Source organism: Schistocerca gregaria, chromosome 3 (genome assembly GCF_023897955.1).
Source record: "Schistocerca gregaria isolate iqSchGreg1 chromosome 3, iqSchGreg1.2, whole genome shotgun sequence".
In the NCBI taxonomy this organism is placed as follows: domain Eukaryota; kingdom Metazoa; phylum Arthropoda; class Insecta; order Orthoptera; family Acrididae; genus Schistocerca; species Schistocerca gregaria.
The window spans coordinates 211,165,886-211,191,617 of NC_064922.1; the positions used below are offsets into that span (position 1 = coordinate 211,165,886).

Genomic DNA, 25,732 nt, shown 5'->3' on the forward strand with positions numbered 1-25,732 from the left:
CATGATTTAATATAAATACTAACTGATAATGGCGCCTTGCTAGGTCTTGCTAGGTCGTAGCAAATAACGTAGCTGAAGGCTATGCTAACTATTGTCTCGGCAAATGATATGCTGACTATCGTCTCGGCAAATGAGAGCGTAGAAGCCAGTGAACCATCGCTAGCAAAGTCGGCTGTACAACTGGGGCGAGTGCAAGGAAGTCTCTCTAGACCTGCCGTGTGGCGGTGCTCGGTCTGCAATCACTGATAGTGGCGACACGCGGGTCCGACATATACTACCGGCAGTGACACCACATTCTTCCCCCGCAAATCGGCGTACAGTTGTGGCATAAGGCAAAAGCCCGCCGTGGGGAGGACCCCATGTTGACGTATGCGACGAGGTGGGAAGCTTAACAACAGGCGAGGCTGTGCCACCCGCACCCTACCATTCAGACTGCGGGGAGCTAGGAAACCCCTGAAAACCTGCTCCAGGGTGCACGCCAACATGCGGTGTATGCGCCTGTAGAGAGACAGGAGGGGCCAAAGGGTCGACCTCCATCAGGCTGGGGCACCCGACAGCCGAAGACAACATATGGTCAGGAGCGGGCAAGAGTTCCATGTCGGAGGACAACTGGTCATGGGAAGCGATCGGCAGCGTGTGACCCAGGGAGGTGCCCGGCGGTTGCAGCGACGCGTCCACTGTGGGCCTCGCCAGCGGGAGAACAGGCGGTGGCGGTGGCGGTGGCGGTGGCGGCGGCGGCGGCAGCGGCGACGGCGGCGGCGGCGCGTCGCCATGGGGAAAAATGGAAGGGAGCGTCGGTAACACCTGGGGCTGAGGCGAGCCAGTAGATGTGTCCCCAGGGTGCTGACCGGACGGCACCGTCACTGAAAGCAGACGGCAAGCAGCAGATCCTGTGCGACGACAGAGGCGCTGCTGATTGAGATGCCGTCGCACCTCACCAGAAGCCCCCAAAACCAGATACATAGCGCTGCTGAGGCAGCGAAGAATGTGCCCTTCGAGCCAATGCCGTGAACCTCGATAGTGGCGATAGTAGACAACGTCGCCTGGAGCAAAAGCAGGTGTCTGCCGCGGCACAGGAACCTGATGTGGCGGATGTAGCAAAGACATCAAGGGCCGATAATGACGACCGTGGAGCAACTCAGCCAGCGAGCGACCATCTCGGGGCTGAGAGCGATACGAGGACAAAAAGAGCAATAACTCTTCCTCCCAAGAATGCGACTCTTTTAACTTCAACATCTGTGACTTGAAAGTCCTGACCAATCGTTCAGTGGCACCATTTGACTGTGGTGAAAACGGCACGGACATCAGATGTTGAATACCATTGGCCTTGCAGAATGACTGAAATTCTGCGGACATAAATTGTGAGCCATTGTCAGAAACAATAGTCTGTGGAAGACCTTCAATGCAAAAGATAGCGGATAACGCTTAGATGGTGGCAGATGACGTCGTGGAAGACATCCGGACAACAAAAGGAAAATTACTGAATGAATCTACCACAACCAACCATCGAGCATTGATGTGTAAGCGTTGCCAAGGGGAAGTGGCGTTTGGCCATGCAAAGAATTTCCGCAGTGGTGCTGATTGTTGTTCGGCACACACCATGCAGGAAGAGCACATATTCGTAATCGCGGCATCGATTCCGAACCAAGTACAGTGCTGACGAGCAAGTTGTTTCGTTCTCACTATACTCCAATGTCCTTGATGGAGAAGCTGTAAGACAGAGGACTGTAATGAACGTGGTACCATGACCCTGGACTGATCATTATCAGAACACAACAGCAAAACACCACGTCGTACAAAAAGTCTCTCCTTGTGAGCAAAAAATTGGCGAACCAATGGGTCCCCGATCTGTGACTTTGACAAGGGCCATTGCGTAGCAGCAAAATGCAGAACGGGAGCAAGGACAGGGTCGGCAGCTGTGGCTGTAGCTACACGACGAAAATCAATCGGAAACGATTCGACCACGTCATCGGTTTCCACATCAATGAACGTGCAAGCAAGTTCGGAGGAATCGAATGCCCTATCCTCAGTAACAGGCAAGTGGGACAATGCATCGGCGTTTCCATGCTTAGCAGTGGACCGATACAAGATATCGTTGCGGTACTGTGAGAGGGAAATAGACCAGTGAATGAATTTCTGCGCTGTACGTGGAGGGACAGGCTTGGTCGGATGAAAAAGCGATGTCAAAGGTTTGTGGTCTGTGATTATGGTAAAGTGACGACCATACAAGAAATCATGAAACTTTGTAACACCAAATACAAGAGCCAATGCTTCTTTCTCGATCTGTGAGTAATTTCTTTGCACAGACGAGAGCAATTTGGACGCAAAGGCAATAGGGCGATCGTGCGATCCATCTTTGTGCGCAAGCACAGCACCGATCCCGAAATCCACCATCAAGAAGAGGGGCTTCTGGGGATCGAGTGGCGTAAGGCAAGTATCAGATAGCAACGCCGATTTCAACTGGCGAAAGGCGTATTCGCATTCCGTCGTCCAGACGAACGGAACACCCTTACGGCGTAAGCGATGAAGCGGAGCTGAAATGGAAGAGGCATGTGGCATATATCTGTTATAAGACGTAATTTTTCTGAGCACACTCTGTAGCTGCTTCATATTCTGCGGCGATGGCAAGTCTTGTATGGTACGAAGGTGCGTGGGACTGGGATGTATGCCTTGGGCATTGAGTACCTGTCCCAAATATGGCAAGTCCCGAGCAAAACACACACATTTGTCCTTCCGCAAGCAAAGGTCATTTTGTCGCAAGACCTGAAATAATGTTCTGAGATTGGCCAAATGTTCTTCTTCCGTCCTTCCAGAGATCACAATATCATCCAGATAATTTGCTGCAGTAGGGCCCGATGCACAAACAGTTTGTAGATATTGCTGAAACAATGCAGGGGCGGATGCACACCCGAATGGCAGTCGTTTGAATCGATACAAACCAAGATGCGTGTTAACCACCAAAATGCTGGGATTCTTCGTCCACAGGTATTTGCAAGTACGCATCTGCTAGGTCCAACTTCTAAAAATATTTACCCGGGCAGGGTTTGTCAAAAAGATCTTCCGGGCGGGGTAACGGAAAAGTTGCAATCACTAGTTGTGTATTCACTGTTGTCTTGAAGTCCTCACAAAGTCTCAACTTTCCGGAAGGTTTTGGCAAAATTACTAAGGGTGATACCCAGAGAGAAGCCTGCACATGTTCAATTACATCCTCTGATTCCAAATCGTGTAATGTTTTTGCGACCTCATCATGCAATGCGTGGGTAACATTGCACGCTCTGAAAAATTTTGGTTGCGCGTTTAATTTTAAGTTCCAAATGTGCTTTATAGTTCTTAGCGCAACCAAGGCCCGGTGCAAAAATGTCTGCAAATTCTTCACATAGACGAGGAACACTGTCTGAAGGCACAGTCTGGTTCACTGATAGGACCTGATTTACTATAGACAAGTTACACAACTGAAATAAATCGAAACCAAACAAGTTCACTGCAGAAGAAGAACGAAGGGCATAAAATGACACAAGTTTTGTTTGTCCTTTGTATGTCGCAAGAAGGCTGCACTGTTTTAACACAGGGATACTGTGACCTGAATAACTACTTAACATAACATTTGCGGCACGCAACGGAGGTGTGCCGAGCAGTTTGTAAGTGTCTTGATTGATCAGTGAAACTGCAGCTCTGGTATCAAGCTGGAATGATACCACTTTGCCGGTGGTGTCCAAGTCCACAAAAAGTTTATTGTCGTGCTGACGACAAGAGCGACTGTCTCGTGCAACATGAACTGACACTGGTACATAATAACTTGCGACTTGACGGGAGTTCCGGTTATGTCGATAAACACTATTTTTGGGGCGAACACAGTCAGTGTTAGACAGAGTGGCTCTGGGAGGAGTGGAATGAACTACATGAATTTCCATGGGCGAAGTTTCGCGAGCCTGAGTATCCTTGGTTCAATTCCGATTCCGGCGCGAAGCAAAGGGCCTGGAACGGTTTTGAGCTTCTGATCTGAGCTTTTTCTGGCAAACACTCTGAACATGTCCTATTTTATTACAATAAAAGCAAATAGCTTGGCGTGACGGGCAATTATCACGCGAATGTTTAGTAGCACACCGCGGCCATGATTTCATCACTGCATTAGCTTGCCGGCGCAGCACACGTGGCTGAGAGCCTGGCGGCAGCGGTGTGGCCGGGCTCGAGGGCTGTTTACTGCTCCATGCAGCTCGCCCGGCGGGCTGGTTAACATGACACACTGCTGGCGAAGTTTCAAATGATTCCTGAGCAAAGTCAAGTGTGTCCTGCTGATCCAATATGTCCATCACTTGTTGAAGGGAGGGATTTACTAGTTTCAAAATCTGTTCCCTTATACGAACATCAGAAACGTTCTGTGCAATTGCATCAAGTACCATAGTATCCTAATAAGGGAGTTCACATTGACACTCAAAAGCACAATCCCTAGTAAGGCCTTGCAAGGTTGCAACCCACTCCCAATTAGTCTGACCTGCCGTACGTTTTGTACGAAAGAAAGTATACCGTTACGCAACTACATTGACTGATTCTTTGAAATATGCATCTAATGCAGGCAAAATTTCTTCGTAGGACAGAGTTGCGACGTCGCGTGGAGGTAATAATTTGACTATCACATGGTACGTGGTCACCCCGACGGAAGAAAGGAGAAAAGGCTACCGCTCGTTACCTTGAATTCTGTAGGCGGCGAGATGGAATCCAAATTGGCGTGACCACTCCGTCCAGCTTTCCAGTGCAGCATCAAAAGGACGAAAAGTTGGGGCAACAGCATGTTGGGCTGCATCGGCGGTGGAGCGGCGGCTGCCGCATCGTTTTGCATTGCACGTTGACCCTGGATGAGCTGTCCAATGTCATCCAGTAATGCCTGCGTCTGCTAATTCTGTAAGCGATAAAATTCGGACAGTACATCTGGAGATTGTGGCGAAGCCATTACACAAGTAAATCAGGGCAATTTAGATAAGAACACTTTTACTCTCTTTGCCAATGTTGTGGTTGGCAGGAGAGCCAACACCGTGTTACTAGAGGAGGCCGAAAGGCACGCGTTTTAGCTCACGCAGGCTGGTGTGAGGTCTGGAGCAGGACAAGGAAATTAGACTGTAGAAAAACAGACGTAGCTGGTGGAATACTTAACTTTAATCCATTAATGACGAATGTCGGTCTTGACGGTACATGATTCAATATCAATACTAACTGATAATGGCGCATTGCTAGGTCGTAGCAAATAACGTAGCTCAAGACTACGCTTACTATCGTCTCGGCAAATGAGAGCGTAGAAGCCAGTGAACCATTGCTAGCAAAGTCGGCTGTACAACTGGGGCGAGTGCTAGGAAGTCTCTCTAGACCTGCCGTGTGGCGGCGCTCAGTCTGCAATCACTGATAGTGGTGACACATGGATCCGACGTATACTACCGGACTGCGGCTGATTTAAAGTCTACCACGTAGCAAGTGTGGTGTCTGTCGGTGACACCACACAGACACCATATCCATATAAGTATATAGTTCTGGCAATACCGGCCATGACCTTCTTCTTCGGTGCGGATGCACGCATATTCCTTGAACTCTTAAGGGACTTGGTAAGAATGTCTTTCATGAGTGTATTGGGTAGGGACACTACGAATGTTGTGTGTGGGCATATAAGGTGAAAATGTGGGTCTCGCGGGAGGCGTGCGCGAGATAGTCCCTGCAGTCACACTATCCTCTGTGCCTTCGGTGGCTCACATGGATAGTGTGTCTGCCATGTAAGAAGGAAATCCCGCGTTCGAGTCCCAGTCGGGGCACACATTTTCACCTATCCCCGTTGATATATATCAACGCCTGTCAGCAGCTGAAGGTATTAATATATAATTCTGATTTCATCCTAGACGGCTGCTGGTCACAGACACCATATCCATATAAGTATACAATATATAAATGTCTAAAGCAGGAGAATGACACTGACATATATCTAAAATATGGCACTTATCAACTTCATTGTAACAGTTATGGCACTCTGTATTCTGGACAGATCAGCAGAACATTTGAAGTAAGATATAAAGAACATAAAAGAGCAAAGACACGGGCCATTCAACATGTGTAAAACAAGAAAAGCTCCACCCACCCACAATAGACCGGGTGGGATTGCGCAATGGTTAGCACAGTGGACTCGCATTCAGGAGGATAGTGGTTCAAATGCACATCTGGCCATCCTGATTTAGGTTTTCTGTGATTTCCCTAAATCTTCTGAGGCAGATGCCGGGATTATTCCTTCCAAAGGGTATGGCCACTTTCCTTCTCCATCCTTCTCTAATCCTAGCTTGTGCTCCATCTCTAATGACCTTGACGTCGATGGGGCATCAAATACCAACCTCCTTCTTCCTCCTTCCTACCACAATAGAGACAGACATATGTAGTCATAAGAAACATCTCCTAAGCCTACAACTACCCTCAAAACAAAGCAAAAGAAATTTGCATCCCACAATACCAAAACAAAGTATACAAAATCGTAAGAGGACAGTTGAGCAACATGACATAAAAATATAAATATATTTTGTATCAGTGAAAACACTGTGCACAAAAATCCATATGTGTAGGAGAACTTCAAAAAGAGAAACACAAGTAATGATAATAATTCAATATTGTTTCTAGAAGTAAGTTACAGTATGAGAACTGTTCCATGATCCTAGATTTATAACAAAAGCCAAATTGTTACAGTGACCACGGAAGATGCTTTAAAATAAAGTGAAATGGATTTCATCTTAATAGAATTTTTATTGTAGTTGCAAAAGACAGTATTAACCTCTATAGCCTGTAAACATGTGGGTGTGGAAAAATAGACCACTAAACAAAGAAGAGAGCATGTATGAGGCACTACGTTTCATGTTAGTAGTTATTATGTTGGCACTTTCCCATTTCAAAACTACCACACTGGAGAGGAAATGTATTCATGAATGACCCATGAAGGGGATCGTATCAGAAACGGAACTGGACACAGTTTACCTTTTTAGACACAATCTACCAATTGAGAAGTGCATTAGTATGTATTAAATTTGAAATGTTAAGTAGGTCATGAAAGATAATCTTAGTCACCCATTCATTAGAATATTACTGTATGAAATATCGCAGTGTCAATATTTTAAATGATGCTAAATATTTCAATGATTGCACAGGTGAGCTGCAAGGCCGAATGTCTGCTCTAACAGAACAGGAACGTATGTCTCGGGAGCAAAACATATCTCTGCATTCCCAAGTTTCTTCTCTGGAACACCGCCTATCGAGCGCTAATGCTGAGATTGCCCAGTTGCAGGATGATCTGAGCTGTCAACGGAAACTCTACCTTGAACTACGTGAGGAGCGAGACAAGTAAGTTGATTGATGAAGATTTTTCACATGTAATAATTCATCGCATTACTCATGTTCCATTGATCCCATGGAAAGTAGTCTCTGAGCTGTTGAAAGAAGGCTGGAAATGTACACTTGATGGAAGCCGAGGATGTACATTTAATGTAATTTAAGTACAATAAAGTGAAAAGACTTTGCATTATTGTATTACAACGCTAACTGTCTTTGAAGATACTCTTCAGTGGAATAGATAGAATTGCCCAATAGAAAGTTATTTAATTCAGTCTTAAACTCCATCTTGTTTTCTATATAACTTTTAATTTGCTCTGGGAGGTAGATAGCCTTCCAACCAGTCCTGGACCCAAATAAAGTGGCAGGGTTAATTGTTGGACTAACCACCCAGCCTTCAAGTGGAATGGATATTACGGAAAACAACTCAAGCTTACGAGGAAAAGACTGTGAATAGGAACATGGAATGTAAGAACACTATACGCTGCAGGGCAGACAAAGATACTTGATGAAGAAATAACAGAGTACAAGATGACATGCACAGAAAGAAAAACTATACAATCATATACAGTGGAAACAAACATGGTCACCATATATTTGTGGCAGGATTTGTGGTACATAATAAAATAATGGTCAGTATGATGGCACTAGAACCTGTCAATGAAAGGATATGGTGCATCACAATCAAAGATAAATACAGAAATATTAGTGTCCCAACCGAGGACAAGGAGGAAGACATAAAAGACAAATTCTATGACCCTTAAATCAGATGTGCTCCAGATTACCACAGTATGACATGAAAATTGTGCTGGGATGCTTAAATGCCAAAATAGGACAAGAACACCAATGGCAACCCTATATATGTATTTCAGCTTGCATACTGAATCAAATGATAATGGTATAAGGCTCATCAACTTCACCAAGTTAGAAACATACTCAATACATCATTTCCCCATGGAAACACACACAAAGTAACATGGACTTCACCGAATGAACTAACTAGGAACCAAAAGACCATGTGTTGATAGAGAAAAAACATAAAAAGGCAGTAACAGATGTTAGGGCAATGAGAGGGGCTGAGATAGAATCAGACCATTCTCTTGTGCTAATAAAAAGATGAAACAATCATTACCAAAACAACCAAGTAAGAGCAACAGTGGTGGAAGAACCCAAAGAGTAGATGTGAGTAGGCTAAAAGAAGAGAAGGTGAATAAACAATTTAAGATGAAGCTTGGAAATAGATTCACAGAATTAGAGAACGAAAGTAATAGGAAAGAAGATAAAGAACTTCTATGAGATAACAATAAGAGCAATATTAAGTACTAACCATGGTTCAATGAAATGTGTAGAAAAGCAGTTCAGGCCAGGAAGACAGCCTGACAGGTAATGATGATCAATAACTAATATGAAAATTAAATAACATACGAGACAGCCATGAGAGAACTGACGAGAACAATCAAATGAGAGAAAAGATCACCCATCAATAAACAGTTAGGGAAGGCAGAGGAGGACTATAGCCAGAACAACAGTAAATAGTTTTGCAGGACAATGAGAAGCTATTGAAAGGAGTACAGAGCTAAGCCTGTGATAGTGAAGGATGTCTAGAGAACTGGAGGGGAAACACCAGAGAACTGCTGAACAATGCGGTAGACACATAAAACAACAAGAACAGGGCAGAAAACAACCAGAAAGTACAATCATTAGTTGATGAACAAACTCTGAGAAAGGTGTAGGAGGCAATAAAAAGATTGAAAAATGGGAAGGCTCAAGGCATAGAAATGATATCAGCTTAGCTCAGCAAAAGAGGGAGAGACAAAGACATGTGAATGATTAGTGGAATTGACAAAAGACGTGTTGGAAAGAAGTAATGATGGAGGAATGGGAAACTGCTGCTCTGTGTCCCATATACAAGAAGGGAGACAAGACATTGTCACAGAACTACAAGGGATATCACTTCTGTGCACTTGCTATAAAATAATGTCAAGAATTATTCTGAACAGGCCTAGCCAATACACTGAAGAGATATTAGACACAGCACAAACAGGGTTCACAACAAGTCTACAACCGACCAAATATTCACACTAAGATAAATGATAGAAAAGGACTAGAAGCACAATCAGTATACCTTCTGTATGTTTATAGACTTCAACAAAGCATGTGACAGCATAGTGAGAGAGGAGATTGGAGTATAACAAAAGAGTATGGGATACCAGACAGGCTTACTAAAATGTGTGTGATGGAATCAAAATGTAGAGTGAAAGTACAGGGGAAGTTCTCAGCAACATTTGAGGTAAAAACAGGAGTGAGACAGGGAGATCTTATATCACCAACCCTGTTCAAATTGACACTTGACAACATCCTGACGAGAGTAACACAAAAATGGACAGGAGTTACCATAGGGAAAAAGATAAATGCTCTGGCTTTCACGGATGATATTGTGGTGGTAGGAAAGAGCATGGAAGACCTGGAGGAAATGGGACCTGTACTGATGGAAGAAACTAAGGAAATGTACCTAAGCATAAATGAATGTAAAACTGAGTCCATGGGAATAGGAAGAAAACCTCAGTTAGGACCAAACCATCTAACAGTCAGTAACCTAACAATACAGAAGACAGACACATTCATATACCTCAGTATCAGCATCAACCAATGAAACCTTATTGAACAAGAGATTGTAACGAGAATTCAAGCCAGGGGAAGATGTCTAGGAGCTATACATAACATCATAAGATCTAAGTTACTATCCTGGCCGACAGAAATAAGAATATATCAGACCATCATCAAACCAATAGTGTGCTACGCAAGTGAGACATGAACCCTGATAAAAACTGAGGAAAAACTCATCAGTTTTGAAAATGAAGTACTGAGAAAAATATATGGACCAGTGAAAGAAAATGTATAGTGGAGAATAAGGAAAAATGAGAACTCAGGCGATTATACACACTACATGATATTGTAGCGAGTGTGAAAACTAATAGACTCAGGTGGTATGGAAATGTGAGGTGGAGAGATGAAAATACAGTGATAAAGACAGTGATGGATGGAGAAGCCAAAGTAACGAGGATGGATGGAGAAGCCAAATGAACGAGACCACTAGTACAGCCGAGAAAGAGAGGGAAGGATAATACCATGGCAGACATGCAGGTACTGGTCAGAGAGCTGAAGATGCAGCTGAAAGAAAGGTGTGGAAGGATGAAATGAGTGAGGCCAAGGACCAACTCCATTCGTGTGGCCAGTAAGTAAGTAAGCAAGCAAGCATATAAGTAACATTGTTGAGTACATATATATCTGACACTTTTCTTTACTAATATTAGCCCCTAGAAGTCATTGTAGAGGGTATTTCAGAAAGAATTACCTTTTTTCAAAACTCCATATTTATTGATGAAAACATGCTACAAAGGGAGATGCATTGCAAAATACTCACAAAATCTTAAATTTTTAGCTAAGCTGTTGAAAATACACTCTATTCCTCAGCAGCAACATGGACATAATCTAGTTGATAGTTAAATTTGTCATAAACTTTACACATTGTATTTGCTTTTACAGAAGTTATGGCAACTTCTTCACTTCTTCTGTGTCACGAGGTAAAGGGCAACACACTTTCCTTCACATGTCCCACAAGAAAAAATTGCATGAGTCGTGTCTGGTGATCTTGGAGGCCAAGAATGCAGGGCAGTGTCTCAGGATCCCATGCACATTATCCAGCATTGAGGCAGAGTGCCATTGAGAAACTGCCGTACATTGTCATGCCATTGTAGTGGAGCTCTATCCTTTTGGAAAATAAAGCCACTGGCATCCTCCTGAAGTTGTTAAGAGAGCTAACTGCAGCATTTTTGAAGGTAGCTCACTGTTTACTGTATTCTCTCCACCATGTCATCAGAAGTGCAAGGTCCACCTGGATTCTTACCTTTGCACAAGCATACGCTCTCTTCAAATTGGATATACCTACGACTAATGTTTTTCAGTGCAGGGCGATCAGTTTCAGAACACCGACGAAAAGCATGCTGGACCGAAATTACTGACTCAATCTTTGCAAACTTCAGCAGACAAAATACATTTTGTTGAGCAGATGCTATGTTGCTTCTAACTGACTGCAAACTGAGAAGACGCATTGGCTGACATCTAACAGCGATTTCTGAAACTCTAGTGCACTTTTCCATGCCAGCACTTCCCAAGTTTCTTAATTATCACTGTCTAAAATGAGTTCATTCTGTTTGAAACACCCTGTATTTATGCCTTTCTCTGGTTTTTGAGAACGAGAAGTATTCTGAACATTTTTGGTTACTGTTACTGATATGGAATGAAACAACATGTTTACTGCTATCAGTCACATGTTTACTGTTAGAATAAATTGTGACTGGAAACAGTAAATTGTTGTTTCATTTGAGAGAAATATTGGCAGTGACTAAGGACATTTATCAACTAATTGTCGGAATACCTCCCCTCTCCCATTAAAAAAAAATTAAAAGTAGGTGTCTTGGTAGGAAGTTCTAGAATTAGCATGAGATATTATTCTGATAACAGGCTTCTGTATTTTGATGAAAAATACTGGTGGGTGTTGTACGAGCTGACAGCACTGAAGACACAATCCTGTAAATTTATGCACATAATTGACTGGAGCGTCATAGACAAACTCCATCAATTGTTTCATAACCAAATGTCTTGGGGATTGTAGTTATGGGATGTGGAGTTCAATTGTGATGACCAAAGGAGTGTGTGACTGGACTGCATTGTCGTCACTTAGCTATGATGCAACATCAAAAGAATTTTTTATAACTCAGTGTAAGTTGCTAAAGATGATCAATACTACCTGCCAACAACCTTGCCACACTGATAACATCAGTCCCTGCCTGATCACCGAAGTTAAGCTACATTGGGCCAGGATAGTACTTGGATGAATGAGTGTTTGGAGAAACATGGGTGCCATTGATTTTAAGGTCAAGCAAGTCACAGAAATGGCATCCAGTTGAAAGACGTGCACCAGGCCATGATGCCACACAACATTTATTTATTTATTTATTTATTTATTACCACTACCACCTTGCTTAAAAAAAAGTCGGCATGGTCAGAGCTCATTGTTGGGCAGTGCTTAATCTGCCAAGCACACGTATACAGATTGTAAAAGCAGCGGTAAGCGAATTAAATTATCACTAACCTAAATTCATGTGAAGATCCAACAGGCTTTGGGAGTTTTTTGGTTGGCCAACAATTTCATTTAGTTGTCTACACTGTGTGGTATGATGGTATCATAACAATTTTTAGGTGTTTTTGCAGTCAAGGTGAATGGTAATGTGCTGTGTTTCATTTTGGCAGCAGCTTCGTAGACATAGAAAACTTTCTGCATGTGTCCCTTGGTAGACTGTTGTATAAGCAATGTGATTGCTGTGCTGTGTATTGTGTATTTTTAATATAACTTTAAATATTGCCCCCCCCCCTCTCTCTCTCTCTCTCTCTCTCTCTCTGTGTGTGTGTGTGTGTGTGTGTGTGTGTGTGTGTGTGTGTGTTAAAACAAATTTCAGTTGTTTATCTAGAATTTTTGTCTGCCACACAGGGAACACCGCACATCTGAGTCTATGCAGGAGACATTGGCAGAAGAGATGAAGGACTTACAGAGGCAAATTAACAGTTTAGAGCAGCAGCTGTCAGTAGAGCGTGCTGCTACAGAAGCTGAGAAAAGGAAAACTGCCGTGCTCCAGGTTACACTCTTTTCATCTATATTGAGATAATAGTACATCTATGAACATATTTGATAAGTGCCCCTAAAGAATAGCATGTGTGTGGGGAGAGGAGCATGCATGTGAATTTGTCTACTTGATTCTGTCATACTTTTACCACACTGTCATTTGATAATTTATGAAGATAAATTTGTCGAAGCTACACATAATTGTTACATTTAAAATGTGAGCTTTATTTTCAAAAGAGCTTTGAAGTGATTTTACTAGTTGACAACACTCTCATATGTCATCTTACGTGTTGTATTCTAAGGAATGGGTGAATGATATACCCACTGTAATACGCACATCTTGTCACAGGTGCAAACTATAATATTAGAGAAGCACAATGCCATAGTTGTTATACAAGGTTTGCCTGAAAAATTCGGTGAATGGTCTCAGAAAATAAAAGAAACAATAGTTAGAAAGTAAATACCTTTAATGACTTTAAAGTGATCAGCTTTAGCTACAACACACTTCTGGCATCATTAGTAAAGCTGTTGCAAACTGTCAGCAAATGCTTCTTGTGGAATTACTGGAAGCACTATGGTCGTACATTGTTGGATATCCACACCATTACAGATGAGACATGGTACTACCAATATGATACGAGAAGAAACGACAGTCAATGGCATGGTGTTCGTCGTCTCCCCTGCCTCCATAGAGTAAAAATTCATTATGGATCAAGCCTTTGCTGTTGTGTAAAACAATGTTGTCTTAATTTTGGATTTTGTCAGCTGACTTTTGTTGGGAGGCAGGGAAGGCAATGAATACTATGCCATTGACTGTCACTTGGTATCTGGATCGTATTGGTAGCATCAGTTCTCATCTGCAGTAGTGATGCAAATATCCAACAATGCATGTCCATGGCGCTTCAAGAGATTCCATAACAAGTGTTTGCTGGCAGTTTAGAACAGCTTTGCAACCAATGTCAGAAGTTTATGGTAGCTAATGATGATTACTTTGAAGGCTAGTGGAGTTGTGGTAAAATATTGGCTTGGTGCATAAGTTCATAGTGATTTTCTATTTTGACAAACACAACAGATACACATAACAGAAAATGTAGTCATGGATAATATATTCTCCTTCACTATTTACAGTACTCTGCCAGTGCTGTGGTAACTTTTTGATTCCACAGCTGTAGAAATGAAGTCATTTTAAGGTGAATAACTCAACAAACCATGTTTGGAGCACATTTTCATCCAAAAAGGGAATGCCTTGAAGATTATTCAATAGAGAGTGGAGAATGCGAAAATCTGAGGGCACAAGAGTTGGTGAATAAGGTAGTTGCAGAATGACTTCCCAGTCAAACTCCCATATAACAGTCTTTATCAGTCTAGCAGAATGTGAGCAGGCATTATCTTGGAGTAGCATCACTTTATGCAGTTTATTATTCTTGGATTGCATCTACAAGACATCTCAGTTGTGAACAATAAATGTCAGCAGTGATGGTTACACCTTGGGAAGCATTTCATAGTACACCACACTGTCACTTTTCAACCAGATGCATAACATTATCTTTTCCGGAATCATGCAGGTTTTTGTCGGAGAGCTGCTGCTTTGTTTGGGCTCAATCATTCCTTTCCTTTCCTTATTCCTTTCTTTCCATTTGACACAAGACTTCGGTTGATCTGGGAGTCCAATTCAAGTGAGAGACACTTGAGCACCCATCCTATTGTCCTGATCTCTTTCCAAGCAATTATCACACCTTTGGTCCCTTAAAAAAGGGCTTGAAGTGTCAACAGTTCCTGTTGGACAAGGATGTGAAGCAGGCAGTTACGGCTTCTTCACAGAACAGAACCTTCAACATAATGCACCAGTGGGATGATTGCCTCAATGCTCACAGCAATTTTGTCTGATTGGCATAGTGAGTCTGGACTGTATCGCCTTCAAACAGAAACTTTTTAATTGCCCCTTACGTAAGCATGCTCCTATATGCCACCAGTCAGCAATAGTGGAATAGCTCCTAAGCAGTATCTCAAACAGTTCTATGCAATAAATATTTTGAGCAGTAAAATGAATGAATGAATGAATGAATGAATGGAGAAGTGTCTGGGCTTGTATGGATCCTATTTTGTAGTTAACCACTGCTAACTGGTACTGCAAATTAGTGGCAGTTAGTAACATCAGTCTCAATTCTTTTGTTTCAAATGTCATACACAACATTTTCCAGTGGAACATAAGCCTAAATCTGTATTAAACTGCGCATTCATGATAATAGTAATAATAATAATAATAATAATAATAATAATAATAATAATAATAATAATACTTGTAAGTGCCACAATCACACAATAATACAAACTTTTTTAGAGGTAGTATGCCAGGAAAAAAAATCACAACTGAGATTTCACTATAAGGATCTCTCATAGATTGAAATACTGTTATGTTGTCCCTGTTGCTAAACTTCTGTCTCTGTGGATGAATGATGTTCATATCTAGCTCTTGTACTTACTCGCAGGTGTGTTCTGTGGATCATCTCCATCCAGAGGATCCCAAACCTGGTACCTGGGACTGCCATGTATTTATTACCAGTGAATAGGGCGCACTGGTATGAATTCTGCTACAATTTACGTACAAAGTCCCACTCTGTGTTCATGTTGTACCCTTTATCCTGATATATGAAATGATTATTGAGACAAATTTCCACTATCCTTTTGGCAATGTTATCCCATTTGTTTGTTCACACATCATAATATACTCTACAGAGTTCTTCAGCAACTGAGATGTTTGAGGACAGTAGTCAGTTGTGGACCAAATGTTCAATAAACTGTATATGTGTTGTTTGTACTGGTTACTCACTGTCATTTTGCCTATTCACAGCGAATTATACTTATAACTATTTATTGGACTTGCCCGTCACTCTTGAGCATGTACTTCAAAATATGTTTTGACTACCAGTTGGAAGACCTCTCTGTGTACTGATTTTACTAAATGGTGATTGGAGCTTCTAGATGTGGGGATAGCATTTGATAAGACATTTTTGTGTAGTTTTCCTGTTTTGGATTCAGGTGTTTCTTTACGGGATTTGATTGGAATGTTCATATTATCTGTTGATAACTGTACTTGTTGTTCTTGGATACCAGTTCCAGATGTAGCTGTTCTCAAAGAATTCCTTTGTATTGGTGTGAGGTCTGTATACAAAAATACTGAAAATTCTGTCGTTTCTCACTGTGTAGTAGTAATTTGATTATTGCAGATATTTGTTGGTATGTGTGTGTTTCCAGTAAGCAAGCAGGCTGTCATACTAGTGTTAAACGAGTACATAAAGAAGTGGAAACTGTCGTATCTTTTTCATGTTCAGATGAGTGAGTTCAGGTTATTTTCATGATATAATGTAAATACATGGAGAGACAGATGATGTGGCTAAATTACCATCATTGCACTTATAATAGTAAAGGTGTTAGAACTGTTAAATGTTCTCTTGCACAGGATCAGTTACGAGACAGAGACATAGCAGTTGAAAAGGAGCGTTCTGGTGGCAGAGGTTCTTCTCCTGCAGGAACTCCAAGGTCATCACCCACATTGAGCTTCGGCAGAATGTCACTGTCAGAGTCTGTGTCAAGTGTAACTTGGCCACAGGTATGTATGTTCTGCCGTTATGTTCTTTTTTTAGTACAGCAATAGACATTATACATATTGATATACTACATTGTTATTCCATTTATGGGTGAAGAAAAAGCAACCCTATATGAGAGGGCAGCCAGAACTCTGTGTGATGCACATCAGTTCACCATTTTAGTTTCTGACAATGCGAATATTGTGTGCTAGATGTCTTTTAATTTTTATTCCTACTTCATGTGTCATTTTTTGCTGTGGTCTTAAATATCATCCTTTGCATTTGTGGGAAAAGAAAATTAAGATTAGTATTTAAAATCCCAGTAGAGATGGAGCACAAGATTGGATTGGTCTAAGTAGAGATGGAAATTGGCTTTGTTCTTTTTAAAAGAACCATCCCAGCATTCCCTTAGGCAATTTTGAATAACCATGGAAATCAAATTGAATGCCTGAATGGGGATTTGAACACTGATCCTCCCCAATGCAAACCCAGTTTGTCAGCATGATGTGTGATATTGTGGTGGCCATGTTGGTGGTACTGGTGTGAGATTGAGTTATTCTGCAGCTAAATTTTTGTCATTGGAACACTGAACTTTAAGGAGAAGGAAAAACTTTTTGGTTAAGACACCAGTCTCTTCTATAGTGCAAGCACTTTAATAATATAGATGAAGTTGTTACACATAACAAAATAATTTTGAAATTACTGCAGATACGTATAATTAAATGGATGCAGTCTCAAGATTTTATATCCAAAGATGACAAGGTTGTTTGTTGTGGAAACAAGAGTAAGAAGAAGAAAATAAAAGAGAGCTCTCAAGTAATGCAAAAGTGCATGAAACAGAAATTTAGTTCTAGCTGGTGTTGGAGGTCTGTGGAAAAGGCTCACTAAAAGGAGTAGGATGACAGGCAGTGGCAGATAGACAGAAGAGTCCAAGCTTAATGGTACTCCTAGACGAAGCTGTGTTGAGATTTGATGTACTGAAGGATTGTCATCCATCTTTGTAGTTAGGGAATACTTCGTCATTCACTGTTTAGACGTCAAAAGGGATACTCTTCTGAGGAAGATGTTTATGCTTTAACTGAAGTCGTAATAAAATTTTCAAATAATGGAGCTTCACCTATTTGGTTCCCCTGTGAATTATCGAAGGCATTTCAGAATGCCAATTATAAATTTCTATTAATAGAAGTTAAGTTTTTATGGAATACATTATTCAACACATGCCTGGTTCAGTATCTATTTGAGCTAGAAGAGACGAAAAGTTGAGCAAGACTGTTAGGGTTATACAATTAGGGATGACAGTTGTCTGCACGACAAGAAATCACAACAGGGAATCCACAAGTTTTGATTATGTACCAGTTACTCCTCTTGCTATGTCTAAAATAAGGGAAAGGTGACCACTCACCTATAGTGGACTGATGCATGGTGCAAAAAAAAAAAAAAAAAAAAAAAAGTAGTCTTATATGTTATTGACCGACCATTTTCTGTAAATCAGGAGGCAGAATTAGTCCCTTTTTGCAGATGATATATGGATTATTGTCAAGCCCAACATATAAGTAATAGCAGGGAAGCAGTAAATGGCACTTTTGTTAAAGTTATAGACTGATTGACTGGTTTTGAATGAATATATTAGCTTTAAACTCTGAAAAAACACAGCTTGTCCATTTTTGTACTGTCAAAAACATCCCACCTCATATTAATGTTGTGTGCCAACCAAAAATAATAAACAGAGTAGAAAGTTTTAAAGTTTGGGATATCCATACTGATTAACATTTAAACTGGAAAGCCCATATAGTAGACCTGCTTAAACAGTTTTATTCAGCTACTTTTCACATAAGAATAACTGACGACTATGTGGACTTGGAAATAGTGAGTTGGCTTACTTTGCATTTTTCCATTCACTGATGCCCTGCAGGCTAATATTCTGGGTTAACTCCTCACTTACCGTATTTACTCGAATCTAAGCCGCAGTCGAGTCTAAGCCACACATGAAAAATGAGACTCGAAATCAAAGGAAAAAAAATTTCCCGAATCTAAGCTGCACCTGAAATTTGAGACTGGAAATTCAAGGGGGGAGAGAAGGTTTAGGCCGCACCTCCAAATCGAAACAAAGTTGGTCCCTTGTAATATGAGACACAATTTAGGTTGAATGAATGATGATACAGCCACAGTAGTTTGGTTCGAGTCGTAAGCTTAGCAGTTAAGCTTTACCAGGTAGCCATTTCCATGTGTCAGGTGCTCCGTTCGTATTTGTACGGGTACCCTTCCTTTCTCACATGTTTCGTCTGGTTTGAATTGATTGATTATTTTTCCTTGATCTGATAAGTGCCGTTCTCTTTATTATAGGTGTTTACATCACTCTAAGCTGAAAATGCGTTATTGTACTGTGTCATGCACTGTTTGTCACATTCTGATAATGAGTGTTTACAGCCTGTCGCCGCTCGCGGCATGGCTTGCTTTTGTGCGCACTACCGCCGTTTACAATTTAAAAAAAAGAGAGATAGAAATCGTCTCATTAGCTAAACAATGGCAAGAGACTGCTATTTGTTGTTACTTACACTGCTGCTTTCTTTGATAATGATCAACAAGCGCCTGTGGCGACTACCGCACATTTTGATCCCAGCCGACGCGTAATATTCGCGCCAACCACAGAGATTATTCTCCACAGTTTGCAAGGGAGTCACAGAGAAGAGAGCTGTCGACTGTGATTCTCATACCTACCTTTTTACTCTTTGTTGTTGATTCTCTTTTATGTATTCTCTTACTTGACAACCGGTGATATGTGTAAGAAATAAAAAGAAACTTGAGTTCCGACTAACTGTGTTTCCGTGGATGCACACCTACTTAGGCAACAAGCTAAATAATAGACTGCGTATGATAGAAGATGTTCTGAACGAGAGTTTAGCGAGAATTTTGAAAATCTTTGCAGACACCTCTTTAGTACATTACATTCTGCACAGAAATTAGAGTCATCTTAGATTTAAAAATCTAGTCTATTTCCGTGCTTCATTTCTGACTGTATCACTATTAGACACAAGAATAATACGGATATAAACATGAGATGATATGTATATTCTTCCACGTTTGCTGTTGTCTTATTCTAGTTTCGTAGTTTATTAGGCAGACAGGATTTAAAAGAGATAGCAGCAAACACGAAAGTATAGATGGCAAAATGTTTATATTCATATTATTCTTATGATGAAGAGAATACTGCACGTGATTCACAATTCAAAAAGTTTCTTTTAGCAACCATTTCTTCTCACAGGTAGGTAAAAATTCAGAACGTAGAGTTGGCCATATTGACAAACATCCCAAACAGTCTTGCCAGTCGGATTTTTGTAGTACATTGAAATGCTTCTACATTCGAAGATGAACAATACGGAATTTGTATTTACTTAGTTGGATAATGTATGAAGATCCAGTGGTCGAAACTCGGGGCAGAGAAAAAAATCTCATCTTCCTCCTTTGTTTAAAATTTATTTACTGACGCAGAGGTTTTGGCGCCAGTATTTATCATTGTGCCTGCAAAACATACCTGTGTAGCGCTACATATATTCGACGGCAGAAATTAGTTGTGGCGGCACCTACCAACATTTTTCAGAACTTCCGCTTGCTTTGCACTCGGTTCTAAGGGGCAGGCGGTTTTTTGGATTACAAAAACCGGAAAAAAATGCGGCTTAGATTCGAGTAAATACAGTATGCAAAAAGTGTTTATTCAATAGAAGAAAGTAATTCAACTGTTTGTGGTGCACACGCATGTAGTTTGCTGGCATTTGTTTAAGTGATTTGGAATATTAACCGCAGTGTTACAGTGTATTTATTTACTGATGAAAGTTTTTTCCAACAAGCCATTGCATTGTGAGAATAATGTAGATATTCACAAACACAATATTAGAAGAAAACATGACCTGCACTTCTCTGTATTAAATCTAACTTTGGCACAGAGAGGAAAAAAATATTCAGCTATGAAATCGTAAGGAGGCAACATTCTTAGTACTGCTGATAGACACACATAAAAGTACAAGAAACTGTTGTAGCTTCTTAAGCTATTAGCTGCTTCATTGGATAGGAAAAAGGGGTAAGTCGGGAAAGATAAATAAAGAAGATCATGTTACTCAGATGCCAGGATGAGAGAGACTCGTCTGTTGTGAGTTCACCCTCCTCCTCACAGAGGGCAAGTTCCTCTCATCCTGGGATATGAGTGCTCGGACCTTCCTTCTTAACTTTCCCCAACTTATGCCTAAGAAAGGATCTAATAATACAAAGGCTAGGATAGTTTATCATACTTTCATGTGTGCCTGTCGGCAGTACTAATAATTTTGCTTTCTGATGTGAAGTACTGGCCAACAAGTCTGTACCATAATTTCATAGTTTTCTGAAAATAATTTTCCTTTTGAAAGAGATATAAAATTCTGTGATAATCTGGCCATGGACTGTATGACTGACAACATATATCTTTCCAAATGTAGATTCAGATTGTTTCTCCATAACAACCTGTTCCTATACACAGAAAACTTCTTTAATAGACATACGTAGTCATTTATAAATCTGTAAATGGCTAAAAGCATTCTTTTGTTCAGTTGACACATTCCACATGATAATGTGTGTAATGAATATAATCTATTGAAAATTGAACTAGCTAACCCAAGAGCATTTCATCAGTGAAAATCTGCTGTACGTTTTATTTATTTAATTTTTTCTCTGTCATGTGTTAAAGCTGCATGTAGTATATAAGGACATGTGACATAGTTCTTCAAACTTGTACACACATTGTGTGATTGTCATGTCAAATGTTGTCAACTTAATGAGATCTTGCTTCGTAACACTTCATAATATCCAGTAGTTCCATATGAGAAGGTGACACAAACCTACATTTTCAGGAAAACATAACTCTTATATGTCTTCTTTTCTCCAAGTTTTCACCTTGAATTTGTATGCACCAATGTATCTTTCCAAATCAGTTAATGAAGGAAACAGATACTTGTGCTTCTTAGTGCACTAGCAACTGCACTCTTCCACTTTTGGGTGAAGAAGGGATCACATGAGGAACTCAGCTGTAAGACAGTTGCCGAAATTTCTGAATTTGATACTTTTTGTCATATGATTACAATAGCCTGTACTTGGTGTGGTAGCACAAAATCTTGTACGGCTCATTTTTGGGTGCTTACTAAAATCTTATGGGGAGAAACTACAGCATACATAACTGCAGTTATTGCTGATCTTTCTTCGAATGAGTGTAGTAAAATGTTTATTGTAATGAAGAAAATGCACATAAGTACACTGTCTTCATTCCTTACTCTCTTAAGTTTTGTTAGAGGGAAATCATTGGGGGAAGAACCAGATAGATGACAGGTAGCTTTGGTGCGGGTCAATTTCATACAGTCATACTTCATCTGCCTTTGTTCAGCCTATTAAATTCTTGCTGACAGAAATCCGAATTTTGAGGCTTTTACCCCTTGGTTGTTTAGTGTGATCTCTCCCAACACAACCTTCCTGATGGTAAAATGCTCTTGTAACATCTCAAAGACAGCTTCCAGTCAGATAACAAGAGTACACTAAATGTAATATTAGAAACGAGAAGCATCTTCTTCAGTTTACCGAGTGAGGGGGCACAATGCTTAGTACTCTGGACCTGCAATCAAGAGGACGATGGTTCAAGCATGCTTATGGCCATCCTGATATAAGTTTTCTGCAATTTCCCTACATTGCTTCAGGCAAATACCAGGATGGCTCCTTTGAAAGAGTATGGCCAATTTCTTTCCCCATCCATCCCTAATGTGAGCTTGTTCTGCGTCTCTAATGACCTCATTGTCAACAGGACATTAAACACTAATCTCTCCTCCTCCTCCTCCTCCTCCTTTTTCAGTTTTTCTCTAGCCACAAAACTTGTTTCCTTCACTAGCAAGCGTTGTTGCTTACCCACCTTCAATTTAACCATCAAGATATTGTGTTTAGTTCCTGAATTAGTCTAATTGTTGAAATACTCATAAGACTTGAACAAGATTCCTGCACAGCAGTACACAGGCTTTGTTCAGATTGGATAAAAGCATTTGTTTAGCAGTTAACAGTTACCCAAATATAAGCATTTTGTAAAAATGAATAGACACAAAATAACTGAAAGTGTTGCATCTGTCTTTGTATGTTGGAATTTCCCAATTCAGGCAAATAGGTAGGCAGGCAGAGGAAAGATAACAATGCTCTTGGAACCCTAGATCGGAAGTGATATTCTGCAAGTACCTGAAGCAGTACTCAAGCAGCACTCTTTTCGGAGTCACACTGTATAACGACTGGTGTCATGAACACAGAAGACTCCTACAGAGACCAGCAGTCAAGTGTGTTTGAGTTCATTACACATTTGCGACTCTCAGTTCTTCATTGTAAATATTTTGTGTCACAGACTTTGCTTTTTCTTGACTTGAGCATAAAACAGTTGTCCTGATTTTTGGAAACCTGTTATAAAATGTAAAATGCATATTGGGTAAATGATATAACTAACTACTTGTCCATCCACTGATGTCAATATGAGCATGAACAGAGGGTGACAGGTCTGTCTGTCACTAATAATGGCGAACTTATGTAGAAGATCACAAATGTATTTCAGATCAGGTTCTGAATTCAAATTTCTGTCTTTTGCCAACTGCTCAGAACTGACTGAAATGTAGAAGTATGCCATATGAGCTGCTCCAACACACAAATCACCCCTCTCTCTCTCTCTCTCTCTCTCTCTCTCTCTCTCTCTCTCTCTCTCTCTCTCTCTCTCTTTTGATTAAGAGTCCAAATATGACAGATTCTCATATGTGATTATATCATCTTTTCATAATTTCATAATGTGGAAACATCCTGATTGGAGAAAAGGAGAATGGCAGCTGGATCATGTATTTATGGACAAATTCTTCTACAGAGAAATCTACACTGTTAAAGTATTAAGAGGAGTAGATACAGGTTGAGGTCATTACATTGTCAAAATCAAAATTAAGTTGACACCACTAAAAAAGAAACCAAAGTACAAAGTACAATAAACGAAAGAGGAACTTCGATCCCCACGAATTAATTAGAAATGATAAATATAGAAAAGTCACACAAAACATAAAACTGACAGATAATTTAGAAGGACTGGTTCAACTTCTCAGGCAACAGGCAGAAAATTTAGCCCCATTGAACCCACGTAATAGACATGTCTGGTGGAACTCAGAATATGACAAAATTCATTAAGAAAGACATCATGCATGGTTAGACATCATGCATGGTAAAAATTTGAAACACAGAAAACAGAAGAAAATGCAACCAACCTCAAAAATATCAGGAAAAAGTTCACACAAATTATCACAAAACCAACTCCAACGACTTTTACAAAACGTTTGGAAGACAATTACAAAAATTTACCCCTCTCACATTAATGCTGAAAAGGGAAGATGGAAAAATGGCACATAATGACAAGGAAAATGCTGGAATCATGGCAAAGCATGTAGTAAACTTTTGAATTGTGAAGAACTCAAGGAACTTTTAGCAATTAATACAAACACATCCATCAAGACTCCACCTGATCTCATAAATCCTCCAACAATCCAAGAGGGGGAAACGGCACTCAGAGAGATGAAAAATTATAAGGCATGCGGAGAAGACCAAGTTTTTGCAGAAATGTGGAAATATGCCAGTGATACAGTTAGAACATCCTCAAACATAGCCCTAACAAAAATCTGGATAACAGAAAAGTTTCCCGAACATTGGATCATAGCCATAATCCACACAATTCACAAAAAAAGGAGATAAAAGCAACTTAGACTGCACATAAGAGATTTTCTCCAGACTCCTATACAAGAGAATCAAAGAGCAACTAGAGAAGAATTAGGTGAATACCAAGGAGGCTTCAGACCTTGGAGAAGCTGTGCAGAACAGATCATCAATTTAAAATTATCCATAGCATATTACAAGAAATGAAATAAACCTCTTATAATAACTTTCGTGGACTTTAAAAAAGCAATGGCTGTATCCATAGACCTTCAATGTTAAAAATCTTAAGAAATTTCAGGCTCCATACAAAATTAATCAAATTGATAGAATTCACCTTAACCAACACTGTATCCAAAGTGAAGTTCAGGGGGGAACCCTCTGAGCCATTCATCATAAAAACAGGTTTAAGACAAGGAGATTGCTTGGCACCCCTGCTTTTCAACTGTGCTTTAGAATACATAATGAGGGAATCGTTCAAGACTAACCCAGAGTACATCGAAATTGGAAGACCCAAAGACAACATAAGTTTAAATTGTCTAGGATTAGCTAATGACCTTGCTCTCTTGTCCAACGGTATTCAGGAAACCAAACAACAAGTTATCTCACTACAGGAAATAGCACAGAAAATTGGTCTTGGAATATCCTTTGAAACAACAGTCATCATGTTAACTGACCACCACTCGTAAACGAAATTGCCATAGGAAACCAAGAAATCAAAATTGTCGATAAATATAAATATCTGGGAGAAATCATAACATATAACCTCAATGAAAAGCCAACATGGCACACAGAATAAACACATTGACTTGAGCTCAATATATCACCAAAAACACCTACAACATAAAGAGCCTGTCAATAGCAACAAAATTAAAACACTACAAAACAGCCTCTCAACAAGAAATAACAGATGCAAGTAAAACCATCTTCAGAACAACTAACACTGCACAAATAGACAAAATACTCAAAATAGAGAGAAGAATCATCAGAACTTGCATCAGCAAATTGTACTAGAAAGATGGACACTGGAGAGTAGCTACAAATGAAACAGTCTACAAGGCAGTAGAACCAATAATGAGTACAATCAGGAAGAATGCCTTTCATTTTTTGGACATCTAATCAGAATACCAGAGAACAAGATCATCTGAAGAATAATAGAAAAATTGTGGAATAGTAAGTGCAACATTAAGTGGATTACAGAAATCAAGGAAGATATGGATGAGCTACACATTACAGTGGAAGACCTAAGAAACAAATCTGACAAAATCAGGAAGCTCACAGACGAACAAACCAGACTGCAAATGAGAATCAACAAACAGACAATAGAAAGGGTGATTTCTGATGAAAAAAGAAGGATGAGATCCGAGAGAATGAAGAAGTACTGGGCTGACAG

General features: G+C 40.3%; 1 protein-coding gene across 4 annotated transcripts in view; it reads left to right on the forward strand.

Moving 5' to 3' along the window:
* LOC126354519 (TATA element modulatory factor) overlaps positions 1–25,732 on the forward strand; it is a 136,899-nt gene that overhangs the window by 85,612 nt on the left and 25,555 nt on the right. For all 4 annotated transcript variants that reach the window (XM_050004240.1, XM_050004239.1, XM_050004238.1 and 1 more), the window contains exons 15-17: positions 7,164–7,356; positions 12,896–13,040; positions 16,488–16,637. In XM_050004240.1, the coding sequence (XP_049860197.1) occupies positions 7,164–7,356; positions 12,896–13,040; positions 16,488–16,637 (488 nt within the window). The remainder of the gene's footprint in view (positions 1–7,163; positions 7,357–12,895; positions 13,041–16,487; positions 16,638–25,732) is intronic.